At 41.6% G+C, this 14,034-nt stretch overlaps 1 protein-coding gene across 5 annotated transcripts in view; it reads right to left on the reverse strand.

Annotated features, from left to right (window-relative positions):
• LOC122559665 (dedicator of cytokinesis protein 4-like) overlaps positions 1-14,034 on the reverse strand; it is a 456,397-nt gene that overhangs the window by 77,504 nt on the left and 364,859 nt on the right. For all 5 annotated transcript variants that reach the window (XM_043709518.1, XM_043709520.1, XM_043709517.1 and 2 more), the window contains one exon: positions 9,005-9,146. In XM_043709518.1, the coding sequence (XP_043565453.1) occupies positions 9,005-9,146 (142 nt within the window). The remainder of the gene's footprint in view (positions 1-9,004; positions 9,147-14,034) is intronic.

Below are 14,034 nucleotides of genomic sequence, written 5' to 3' on the forward strand. Positions count from 1 at the left end.
ACCAAACAGGTAGATGAGAGTAAACTGGTTGATGTGGTGTATATGGATTTTAGCAAGGCGTTCGATAAGGTTCCCCACAGTAGGCTATTGTACAAGATGCGGGGGAATGGGTTTGTGGGAGAAATAGCAGTTTGGATCAGTAATTGGCTTGCTGAAAGAAGACAGAGGGTGGTGGTTGATGGGAAATGTTCATCCTGGAGTCCAGTTACCAGTGGTGTAACACAAGGGTCGGTGTTGGGTCCACTGCTGTTCGTTATTTTTATAAACAACCTGGATCAGGGCGTAGAACGGTGGGTTAGTAAATTTGCAGACGGCACTAAGGTCGGTGGAGTTGTGGATAGTGACGAAGGATGTTGTAGGTTACAGAGAGACATAGATAAGCTGCAGAGCTGGGCTGAGAGGTGGCAAATGGAGTTTACTGCAGACAAGTGAGAGGCGATTCACTTTGGTTGGAGTAACCGGAATGCAAAGTACTGGGCTAATGGTAAGATTCTTGGTAGTGTAGATGAGCAGAGAGAACTCAGTGTCCATGTACACAGATCCTTGAAAGTTGCCATCCAGGTTGACAGGGTTGTTAAGAAGGCATACAGTGTTTTAGCTTTTATTAACAGAGGGATCGAGTTCCGGAACCATGAGGTTATGCTACAGCTGTACAAAACTCTGGTGCAACCGCACTTGGAGTATGTGTACAGTTCTGGTCACCACATTATAAGAAGGATGTGGAAGCTTTAGAAAGGGTGCAGAGGAGATTTACTAGGATGTTGCCTGGTATGGAGGGAAGGTCTTACGAGGGAAGGCTGAGGGACTTGAGGCTGTTTTCGTTGGACAGAAGAAGGTTGAGAGGTGACTTAATAGAGACCTATAAAGATAATCAGAGGGTTAGATAGGGTGGACAGGGAGAGCCTTTTTCCAAGAATGGTGACGGCGAGCACGAGGGGGCATAGCTTTAAATTGAGGGGTAATAGATACCCCTATTTAAATGTCAGAGGTAGTTTCTTTACTCAGAGAAGGGTATGGAATGCTTTGCCTGCAATGGTAGTAGATTCATCAACTTTAAGTACATTTAAGTCGTCATAGGACAAGCATATGGATGTACATGGAATAGTGTAGGTTAGATGGGCTTCAGATTGGCATGACAGGTCGGCGCAACATCGAGGGCCAAAGGGCCTGTACTGCGCTGTAATGTTCTATGTTCTAAAACAGGTCAATTTCAGTGTCAATACACTACTCCTCCATCTCCTAAATAAGAAATAGTTATATGTTACTTTTGCATCCTTGTTAAGCTAGTTTTGCAACATTGACCCCATAGTCTGAGTGAAACATTTTTCTTATGGATATATTAAATATCAAGTCGTGTATTTTAATGAGATTTAAAGCATTCAAAAATGCCTAAAATGCATTTTACTATTAATTCTTGAAGAAAATATCCGTCATTTTGAAAGAATGATGTTTTCTCTCTCTAGTGCACATACTTAGAAGTTTAGCAACATATTTCCTTCATAGAAACATAGAAAATAGAAGGCCCTTCAAGGCTACACCATCATTTAATATTATCATGGCTGATTCTCCAACTCAGTACCCTGTTCCCGCTGTCACCCCGTACTCTTTTATCCCTTTAGCTCAAAAACAGATTCAGCTACTTTTCTGACAGAAAAGAACAATGAAACATAGCTTATGACCATTAAATAATAACAGGGTGAAGTTATGAAGGAAAATACTTACTGCAGTGGTATGAAGTTTGCCAGTACCAGCAACAGTGGAAGGAATCTAAGTGAGGACCAGGGGCCTGCTGGGAAAGTAAACTTAAAATTATATAAACTTACCTCGTGAATAGGCAGAGCGCATGCCGAGCAGGAGCGCAAATGGGATTGCTGAGTAAGTGAAGTAATGTATTTGGATGGTTGTGTTACCAGAAACACTACTTCGGTAGTATCTCCTACCCATCCTCCTCCTCTAAATAAAAAAAACGTTCTGTGCGCCAGACGAGTAAGGAAACTAGTTTTTTTTTATTCTTTATTTTTCTACAGTCTCTTTGGGAACTTAGAACAGTGGGGATGGCAGTTAGGGCAGTTGAATGTTCCTCCTGCAGAATGTGGGAGGAAGGGTCACCACTAGTGTCCCTGCTGACATCACCTGCAGGAAGTACACCCAACTCCAGCTCCTTGAAAACCACGTTAGGGAACTGGCGATATAGCTGGATGAACTTCGGATCATTCGGGACACGGAGTGGATCATTGAGAAGAGCTACAGGGACGTAAAAATGAGTTGCTGGAAAAGCGCAGCAGGTCAGGCAGCATCAAAGGAGAAGGAGAATCGACATTTCGGGCATAATTCGTTCTTCAGGAATGAGGAGGGTGTGCCAAGCAGGCTAAGAAAAAAAGTAGGGAGGAGGGATTTGGGGGAGGGGGTTGGGAATGCGATAGGTGGAAGGAGGTTAAGGTGAGGGTGATAGGCCGGAGAGAGGGTGGGGACGGAGAGGTCGGGAAGAAGATTGCAAGTCAAGAAGGCAGTGCTGAGTCTGTGGTTTGGGACTGAGAAAAGGTGGGGGGAGGGGAAATGAAGAAGCTGGAGAAATCTGTATTCAGCCCTTGTGGTTGGAGGGTTCCTAGGCGGAAGTTCCTCCAGGCGTCGTGTTGCCAGGGTCTGGCGATGGAGGAGGCCAAGGAGTGGGAATGGGAGGGCTTATGCCCGAAACGTCGATTCTCCTTCTCCTTTGATGCTGCCTGACCTGCTGCGCTTTTCCAGCAACACATTTTTAAGCTCTGATCCCCAGCATCTGCAGTCCTCACTTTCTCATAGTCACACCTCGGGTACAAGGTGGCGGCAAATGGATTACCATCAGGGGATAGAAAGGGAACTGGCAGGCAGTGCAGGGAACCCCTGTGACTATTCCCCTCAATAACAAGTAGATCGCTTTGGACACTGTTTGCTGGGGATGGGGGGGGGGGGGGTTTGGAATTTACCAGGGGTAAGCCATGGAGTACAGGTCTCTGGCACAGAGTCTGTCCCTGTCGCTCAGAGAAGGGGGGGAGATGATCAGACCATGATGGGGATTCCATATAGTTAGGGGACAGATAGAAGGTTCTGTGGGAACAAGAGTGAGACTCACAGTTGGTGTGCCAAGGTCAGTGATGTCGCTGAATGTGTTTTTGGGATCCTTGAGGTGGTGGGGGGGAGCAGTCCCAAGTAATGGTCCACATAGACACCAACGACATAGGTAGGAAGAGAGATAGGGATTTAAGGCAGAAATTCAGGGAGCTAGAACAAACAGAGTTATCATCTCTGGTCTGTTGCCCATGCCACGTGCGAGCAAGGTGAGGAATAGGGAGAGAGAGGAGATGAACACATGGCTACAGCGGTGGTGCAGAAGGGAGGATTTCGGATATCTGGATAATTGGGCTCATTCAGGGATGGATGGGACCTCTAAAAACAGGATGGTCTACACCTGAACCAGAAGGGTACCAATATCCTGGGGGGGTAAATTTGCTAATGCTCTTCGGGAGGGTTTAAATTAAATCAGCAGGTGGATGGGAACCTAAACTGTCGTTCCAGTGTCCGGGTGGTTGAGAGTAATAAGGTCAGAAATGAGGTTTCAAGGTCGCGAGAGTTCACCAGCAAGCAGGAAGGTGATTTGAAGTGTATTGACTTCAACACCAGGAGCACTCGGAATAAGGTGGGTGAACTTGCAGTGTGGCTTGGTACCTGGGACTTCGATGTTGTCTCTGAAATGGCCACATGGATAGAGCAGGGACAGGAATGGTTTTTGCAGGTTCTGGAATTTAGATGTTTCAATAAGAACAGAGATGATGATAAAAGCTGGGTGGGGGTGTGGCATTTTCAGTCAAGGATAGTATTACGGTTGCAGAAAGGGCATTTGAGGACTTGTCTACTGAGTTAGTATGAGCTGAAGTTAGAAACAGGAAAGGAGAGGTCACCCTGTTGGGAGTTTTCTACAGGCTTCTGAATAGTTTCAGAGATGAAGACAAAAGGATAGCAAAGACGATTCTGGATAAGAATGAGAGTAACAATGTAATTGTTATGGGGGCCTTTAACTTTCCAAAAATGACCGGAAATACTATAGTTCGAGCACTTTAGATGGATCAGTTTTTGTCCAAAGTGTGCAGGATGGTTTCCTGACACAGTATATCAACAAGCCAACAAGGAGTGAGGTTACATTGGATTTGGTACTGGGTAATAAACCCAGACAGGTGTTAGATTTGGAGGTAGGTGAGCACTTTGGTGACAGTGACCACAATTCGGTTATGTTTCTTTTAGCGATGGAAAGGGATAGGTATATACTGCAGGGCAAGAGTTACTGCTGGGGGAAAGGCAATTATGATGCGATTAGGCAAGATTTAGGATGCATAGGATAGGGAAGGAAACTGCAGGGGATGGGCACAATTGAAATGTGGAGCTTATTCAAGGAACAGCTACTACACGTCCTTGATAAATATGTACCTGTCAGACTGGGAGGAGGTGGTTGAGCGAGAGAGCCGTGTTTTACTAAAAGAAGTTGAATCTCTTGTCAAGAGGAAGAAGGCAGCTTATGTTAGGAAGAGAAGTGAAGGCTCAGTTAGAGTGCTTGAGAGTTACAAAAGAATGACAAGAGTCAGATTAGGGCCAATCAAGGATAGTAGTGGGAAGTTGTGCATGAGGTCTGAGGAGATGGGGAGGTCTGACACAGTATGTCGACAAGCCAACAAAGAGTGAAGTTACATTGGATTTGGTACTGGGTAATGAACCCAGACAGGCGTTAGATTTGGAGGTAGGTGAGCACTTTGGTGACAGTGACCCTTTCCGTCAATATTCACAGTGGAAAAAGAAAATGCTGTCAAGGAGAATATTAAGATACAGGCTACTTGACGAGACCAGATGGGATTGACGTTTACAAGGAGGTGGTGTTAGCAATTCTAGAAAGTGTGAAAATAGATAAGTTTCCTGAGCTGGATGGGATTTATCCTAGGATTCTCTGGGGAAGCCAGGGAGGAGATTGCAGAGCTGTTGTCTTTAATCTTTATGTCGTCATTGTCTACAGAAATAGTTCCAGGAGACTGGAGGAAAGCAAATGTTGTTCCCTTGTTCAAGAAGGGAAGCAGAGACAACCCTGGTAATTATAGACCATTGAGCCTTACTTCGGTTGTGGGTAAAGTGTTGGAAATGGTTATGAGAGATAGGATTTATAATCATCTAGAAAGGAATAATGATTAGGGACAGTCAACACTGTTTTGTGAAGGGTAGGTCATGCCTCACAAACCTTAAGTTCTTTGAGATGGTGACCAGACAGGTGGGTGAGGGTACAGCAGTTGGTGTGGTGTATATGGATTTCATTAAGGCGTTTAAGGTATTCCCTGGTAAGCTATTGCACAAAATACAGAAGCACAGTAGTGAGGGTGATTTAGCAGTTTGGATCAGAAATTGGCTAGCTGAAAGAAGACACAGGGTGGTTGTTGATGGGAAATGGTCATCCTGATATTCAGTTACTAGTGGCGTACTGCAAGGATCTGTTTTAGGGCCACTGCCATTTGTCATTTTTATAAATGACCTAGATGAGGGTGTCGAAGGATGGGTTAGTAAATTTGCAGATGACACAAAAGTTGGTGGAGTTGTGGATAGTGCTGAAGGATGTTGCAGGTTACAGACACAGATAAGCTGGAGAGCTGGGTGGCAAATGGAGTTTAATGCGGACAAGTATGAGGTGATTCACTTTGGAAGGTGCAACGGGAATAAAGAGTACTGGGCTAATGGTAAGATTCTTGGCAGTGTAGATGAGCAGAGAGATCTCGGTGTCCATGTACATAGATCCCTGAAAGTTGCCACCCAGGTTGATAGGGTTGTTAAGAAGGTGTACTGTGTGTTAGCTTTTATTGGTAGAGGGATTGAGTTTGACAGCTGTGAGGTCATGTTGCAGATGTACAAAGATCTGGTGTGGCCGCACCTGGAGTATTGCATAAAATTCTGGTCACCGCATTATAGGAAGGATGTGAAAGCTTTGGAAAGGGTTCAGAGGAGATTTACTAGAATGTTGCATGGTATGGAGGGAGGGTCTTATGAGTCAAGGCTGAGGGATTTAAGGTTGTTTTCGTTAGAGAGAAGGTTGAGAGGTGACTTAATTGAGACATACAAGATAATCAGAGGATTAGATAGGGTGGACAGTGAGAGCCTTTTTCCTCTGATGGTGATGGCTAGCATGAGGGGACATAGCTTTAAATTGAGAGGTGTTGAATATAGGACAGATATCAGAGTAGTTTATTTACTCAGAGAGTAGTAGGAGCATGGAACACACTGCCTGCAACAGTAGTAGATCTGCCAACTTTAAGGGCATTTAAATGGTAATTGGATAGAAATATGAATGAAAATGGAATAGTGTAGGTTAGATGGACTTCAGCTTGGTTCCACAGGTCGGTGCAACATCGAGGGCCATAGGGCCCGTCCTGCACTGTAATGTTCTATATTCGATGAAGGGCATTGTATACATTTTCAGTATTTGACTTTATTGAGGTTTATAAATTCATGAGGTGCATGGACAGGGTGAATAGGCAAGGTCCTTATCCTAGGGTTTGGAGAGGGAGGGGGGGGATGTGGAGAAGGAGTCCAAAACTAGAGGACACAGGCTTAAGACGAGAGGGGAAAGATTTAAAAAGGACCGGAGGGGTAACCTTTTCATGCAGAGATGGTGCATGTATGAAATGAGCTGCCACAGCAAGTGGAGGAGGTGGGTACAATTTCAACATGTAAAAGGCATCAGGATGGGTACGTGAATAGAAGGGGTTCAGAGGGATATGGGCCAAACACTGGCAAATGTGACTAGGTCAGATTGGGTTTTCTGGTCGGCACAGTCAAGTTGAATCAAAGTATCTGTTTCAGTGCTGTATGACTCTACAATGTATTCTTCATATTAATAGCAGCAAGTCACTGGTCTGACAAAACAAATTACTAAGCGATAAATCATTGAGAGTATACCACAGTGTCATGATTAGTGAAAACAAAACTGTCATCACAAAAGCATTTATTCTGCTTTGAGTAGGGTGCATTAGTGCATTGAATATCATATTTTTGGGTTAGATCTTGTAAAAATCTGAAATCTTAGAAAACAGAAAATATGTATGCTCTTAAAAAAATTGGTATTGTTGTTTTCTCAGTGCCATCATTTACTGTAAGAAAGAAAGGTAAATTACAGCCATGCTCTATGACTCACAAAAAAACCATTCTGTGCATTAACTATTTCTTAGGTACATCATGTTTCACAGAAGGGGACTTAAAGAGATTGGATCACAAATTTAAAAAAACACTAATAATCCTATGTGCTCAAGATTTAATTTCAAGATACATGTTCTAACAGGAAGTACTTGCCATCTGTTTCATGTTATTTTTACTGCTGTGATTGGGTTCTATCTTTAATCATCACACTAGTTAATGATATGCAGATAAGAACAGATCTGAACTACATTGTGCCACATCATTACTTGCTACTTTTCAGAAAATAGCATAAAACACAGCATGTGATTACATTAGAAAAACACCTTTTCAGCCACAGTCAACTAATGAACTACATTGTGCAAAACAAAGGTTTCTTTTTGTAACTCCTCACAGCTGTAAAGCATAACAACAATCAGGAAAAGTATAGATGGATTGCAGTTTTGTAGAAACTCTGATCAATTATAGATCATATCCTTTTCTAAACTGATTGTCAAAAAACGTCCAGATCAAGCATTTAGAATAGTTTTTCTATCACAAAAGTTTTTGTTGGTAATAGGTTTACCATCATTGTAATTGAACGCTTTTATACTGTGATATGACATGTCAAATATGTTACGCTTGAACAGAAACCTTGATCTTACTGAAGCATGAGACACGAGTTGTGTTTTAAAATGTTCTAGTTCAATCCCAGCAAGTTGAATGTGCTGTAGTTTAACAATTGACAGTATCATACTCTTAAATTGCTGTTAAGTTTAAAAATGTGGACATTTTTCTCAAGTAAGTTATCGGCCAATGTGACAATCCACTAAACATCTGTAGAGGGAGATGTCTGTAAGATGGATCATGTCAGCTATGCAAAATCACTGGGGAGTTGGGAAGCAGAAAATTTAAGGTGTATTTTAAGAATTTTATTTCACATACTGGAATTAAAATAAAAATTATAGGTGAACATTTTAATATATTGGACATCAAGTCAACTGTGTGCAATAGTTCTGAGCTTGCAACAAAGAGACATGGACAAAATAAGATAATTAAATATTTCTCAAGTCACTGAGACCAGTAACTGTTCTTTGGGCCATTTCATATTGTTTGTAGATTCAAATATAGACATTTTGGTCGCGAAGGAAAAATCAAAATAGTCAGTATATCAGGAATCAAATTATTTATCCTCCTTAATTTTGGTAATGGAGATGGAGGTGTGCTGTGTGTAGATAGTGGGATTGTGACGATAGTGGGAAAGAGGAAGACAAAAATGTTAACACATAGGGAATATCACTTTTGATGTGATATGTCACAAAGTAGTAAGATAACAAGGTGCTTCCAGAAATTTGTTGAACAAAGTTCAAGTGGTTTATCAACTACATTGTGACCTTGAGATGTTGTGTCTTTGGAAAACAAAATCCAGTTTTAAATCAGCAACATAAAGAGGTAGGTTGGAGGAGTTTGATGGATAACACCCTTCTTGACTGTTTTTGTTGCTATGAATTGTTGAGATAGCAGAATTGTGCAATCAAAATCATTAAATTCTACCTGATGTGCAATTATATCACACCATTCAAAGTGCAGCAGTTAGAATTTCATTATTTAAAGTCAGCAACATCTTCTATAATAGAAGCATGAACAAAAACCATTTCTAAAGGAAAAAATTATAATTCCTATAATAAACTGTATAGCTTCATTTTATCGATCTAGGCTTTATAACAATGTCTGATAACAAATTTAATATTCAAATTAATTTAAGACAACTCATCTGCACAATAGTCCTTTAGGTTCACGTCTGACCTACTCCACTCTTTCCTTAGGATACATTGTGCATCAGCCTGAAAAATGGTCTCTTCAGGCTGGTTGGCATGCTGCATAGCAATTGCATGTGGGAACTCATTCAACATTCGCTGTTGGAAGGCCTCCAATCGCTCATAGTCGTGTCCTCGACAGACAAACTCCTTGTTCTGTTAGAAATTAAACATGAAGAGGCAATTACCAGACAGACAGTGAACACAGTACAACACAATCTAAGGAAAATAACTGTGTTTTAACAGTGACCTGATCAGTGACAGGCAGAGAGGATTATGCTAAATGTTACAGGAATTTAGAAAAGTGTGGGGAAGTGGGGAAGATTGCTACTGTGTGACTGTGACAACTGCATTTACAATCACGAAACTACCACAAAGAGCTCACAAAAGAAAATCTGCAACAGTGTGGAGGAAAAAGTGGAAAATGTTTGACATGTCAGCTAGTCTTCTGCTGTACCAATGTTGGTTGTACTTGCAGCTCAATCAAGCAATATCAAGTTGAAGTCCAGTGTAATGTCATGCCATTGATTTTCATTCTGGGTTTACTTTGAGCAGTCAACTTTACTCAAGCAGCAAAAGCTACTGCTATTTTTCTAGATTAGTGAAAATAGTCAAGGGCTGCAAGAACCATACAGTTTGCACATCCCACATTAATGTAGTATGTCATATCTGTGCTTTAAAAATCTAGGTAGCATTTAGAAGTAGTAATATAGAATATGGTTGAACAAAAATAAACTCAAATTGAGGTGCCATGAAATAGAACTGGAGGTGATTGAAAAGGTGTGCGGGGGGTGGTGAAGAGAAGAGCATGAAAGCACATCATCCTGCTGACTGGCAGCTCATCATTCGCCTAGTGGGGTTGGGGTTCAGCATTTCACTGATCTGTAGGACTGTAAGCTGCAGAAGATGCTTATGGCCTATGTTCTGATTATCTCTGGCTCCAAGGCAGAGCACAAGTGTGAGCTCAGACTCTGCACAGTAATAGCAGGAGCATCAGCTGTTGTGATGGTCCAATTGCACCGTCCCTGGATGAAGTCATATTCTCCAAGGGAGACTTTAAATTAATAACGATCTGAGAGATAACAATGCACAGGTTGGAAGTAAACTTCTCTGAACTTCTTTTGTGCAGCTCTGATATAATTACTTGAGTAAAATGAGCTGCTTTTCTCCCTCATTACTGGAGTCCTCCTGAAGTGGGGAGTTGATGTTTCAGCTATACAGGACATTGGTGACATCCTGGTCATCATACATATAGAAGGGTGTTAACGTACTTGAAGCAGTTCAGTGATGGTTTACAGGACAATTACCTGGAATAAGCAGATTGCCTTCTGACAAAAGGCTAGGCCTGTATCCTTTGGAGTTTAGAACAGTCAAAGGAGCCTTATTTGAAACATCAAAGATCCTGAGCAAACTTGACTGGGTGGGTGTCGAAAGGATGATTCCACTTGAGAATTCAAGAAAGAAGACTGGGATTCTCTTGGGAGAATCTAGAAATAGGGGTCACAGTTTAGAAATAAGGGTGCTCACTTTGAAGACAGGTGAGGAAACGTCTGTTCTCTCAGAGGGATACATGTCTTTGGACTTCCCTTCCTCAAAGTGGTGGATGCAGAAATGTTAAATATTTTTAAAGGCAGAGGTCGATAAATTCTGGATTATCGAGAGATAAGATTTTTGGGATGTGCAGAAATGTGCAGTTGAGATTAAAATCAGGTCAGCCATGATTTGACTGAATGGCAGAGCAGGCTCAAAGGGCTGAGATTGGCCTACTCTGTTTCGAGCTTGCATGTCCCTGAAGTTTAAATCTGTCACAGTGCTGTGGAAGGACCACGTGTTCTGGTGAAAAATTCCTGTGACTGCCACGAAGTGCTGAATGCTCACTCTGTATCAAGCCCTTTCCCCACTTCACTCCAAACGTCGACTTCGCCACCTCCTGATGCTGCCTGGCTTGCTGTGTTCTTCCAGCTTCCTGTCTGTCTATACGCGAATCCCAGCCAGAGTGAATATATCTGTGCTAGTATTTGGCAGTGATGAAATACATAACAGTATTTCCTCAGAACGACTCTAATCCTCGGAGGATGCTATTTCGATTTCGACACCATTACGCTGGAGGTGGGGGGGGGGGGGGGGAGCTTATAATCACAATCTTGTTACACATTGGCTGGAAAACTGAGGAACTGTCCTTGCTTCCTTAAGGTAATTGAAGATTTTGAGATGTTGGTGGTGATCCTCCTGGAACTGACCTCCTCAAAAGTTGCTCAAGATGCCCTTATGAAGTTGAGGCTCTGGGATCTTCTTTGACATAGGATGCAAAGAGAACATCCTCTTCATTCGCACAACTTCCAGGTGCATCACAACGTGCAGTAATTTCTTCCTCATTCAATTCAACAGGGGAATGTCACTTTGCTTAATGTGCACAACCACGTTACAACATGATTTGCACTCCAATTAGCTAACAGGTTAGCAAGTCAAGAGGAAAACCAACCAGTATGATTCTAAAAAGGTCTACAAGTCTAAAAGAAAACTCATGCCTGTTTATCACTGCAGTAATTACATTCTGAATGGACATTGAAACACACCTGGGCCAGGGACCGAGGAATGCAGCCAATACTATATGTTACAGGGTTCACTGTTTTCCATACATGTGAAAGAATACTACACATGTAGAAAGTAAATGGTATCTAGGCATGTTCATTAAAATCACAAACTGAACAACAAATGGATTCATGAAGTTAATCTGGAAAACAAATAACAGGGAGACTAGTTCAAAGTATGTCAGGACTAAATGTTAAAAACTAAGAAACAGTAACTATGGAATTAGTGGAAGTAACTCACAGAAAATGGATTGCAGAGCCATTTTTGAAGAGAACAAAAAGAAGATTATGGTCAGAAAGGTTGAATCATATGAGGTTTTTCAATATTGTGTCTAAGTTAGAATTGTTCTTCTGAAAACTACATTTCTGATCTACAGGCAAATGAAAGTCAGAAGCAGGTGCTGCCCTATAATGCAGAAGAGGAAAATGGAAAAGCAATCACTCTGAACTTCTCTTTGTGTGTTACCAGTTTTACAGCAGTATTGGCAAAGAGCTCTGGGAGCAGGTCACCCATCTATCCACGCTTATTCTCAAAAACACACTGAAGTGAGAACAGAGGAATCCCCCTGCAAAAAGGTAAACATATGTGGTCTTTGCTTTTGGGTGACAAGTCCGAAATAGCATAATTCCATGGTGCTCTGACTATGGTGACACGCACTAAAAAAGATATAATTCCAGAATACAAAATTTGTGAAATAACCTCTCAAAAACATGCATTTATAACATGGTAATATTGACACTAGCATAAGGGGTCAAGGTAAGTGTGCTCTGAATTAATCATATTGAGTGTGGGCTTTAATAATCCACCCACAACTTCATACACAATTAGGCTTTTAGGTTTAAAGATGATGGGATGTAATAAAAAAACTGCTAAATGTGATGATTGCAAGGAACAGTACAAACACTTTCATGTATACATCTCTGTGCTATATAAGTGAAATAGAAATATCAAAGTAGATTTGATTACATTCATTGTATTGTTTATTCATAGTTTCTGACATTTCAAAAGATTAAAAATCCAATGGTTAAGATTTCTGGTTTGAAAACTAACAAAATTATAAGGGAATCATGACCAATCATCCATTATGTAAAACATTATCAATTCATTGTATTCTTCCTCCTTAATTTAGAAAAAATACATTTTAATTAGACTAAATAAATGTTAATTGCCATTTTTCCTTTTAGATTCTCATCCTCCCGTGTGGTGCAATATTTCCTCAGTTAAAAGATAGCCTGCTGCAAGATCAATATTTAACGCTGCTCTTCTTGCAGCTGTCAAGTTGACGCGATGACTTTAAAGGACACACCATCCACCATCGAGATTGTTTACACTCCAGTGGAGAAAATGCTTCATTTTCACCTTTTTTTGGGTCGTGTCATACCAGATGCCATCTGCAGACTGGAAGCCAATTGGCTGACCTTGCTCTCAGGTACTGTTCCATGCTCTGAACTGCTGGTGGCTGATGTATTTTGGATTCCATTTGTTATTTTACCCCCAACAGTGGAAAACTCATGTCCAGGATTCATCACTTGTAGAAAGGAGATGCAAAATCATATCTGACTATCTGTTGTAGTTTTAGTCTGCTGTATACAGAATTCTTAGTTAAAGTTTCAAAGAAGGTGGGTCACTCAGTGTTGCATTGTACTTAAGTGATTCTTTTTGTGCAAAAAATAGAGTAGATTTTGACCTTTTGCCGATTATCTGGTGGTGCAATGAGGCAGCACTTCACAGATTAAAAGAAATGCTCTTCCAAGGCATTATTTTGTGGACCAGACCTTACTGAAATTGCATGTGAACTGTCACCAGCAAGGTACATTGAATACTGGAGGTGTGCGCAACTGGGGAGTGGATCAACATTTCCACCAAGCTGTGAACATGCAGCAGTCTGTAACATTCCCTACAAGTCTTGTTTTGTGCTAAGATACATGTGAGACCTTGTAAAACATGTGGCATACAAAAATCTGGCCGCAGAAGACTGAAGGTTGGCAAACGTGGTGCCACTGTTCAAGAAGGGCCATAAAGACAAGCCAGGGAACTATAGACTGGTGAGCCTGACCTCAGTGGTGGGCAAGTTGTTGAAGGGAATCCTGAGGGACAGGATGTACATGTATTTGGAAGGGCAAGGACTGATTAGGGATAGTCAACATGGCTTTGTGTGTGGGAAATCATGTCTCACAAACTTGATTGAGTTTTTTGAAGAGATAACAAAGAAGATCGATGAGGTCAGAGCAGGAGATGTGATCTATATGGATTTCAGTAAGGCATTCGACAAGGTTCCCCATGGGAGACTGGTTAGCAAGCTTAGATCTCAGGGAATACAGGGAGAACTAGCCATTTGGATACAGAACTGGCTCAAAAGGTAGAAGACAGAGGGTGGTGGTGGAGGGTTGTTTTTCAGACTGGAGGCCTGTGACCAGTGGAGTGCCACAAGGATCGGTGCTGGGCCCTCTAC

The sequence above is a fragment of the Chiloscyllium plagiosum genome, chromosome 19 (assembly GCF_004010195.1).
Source record: "Chiloscyllium plagiosum isolate BGI_BamShark_2017 chromosome 19, ASM401019v2, whole genome shotgun sequence".
NCBI lineage: Eukaryota > Metazoa > Chordata > Chondrichthyes > Orectolobiformes > Hemiscylliidae > Chiloscyllium > Chiloscyllium plagiosum.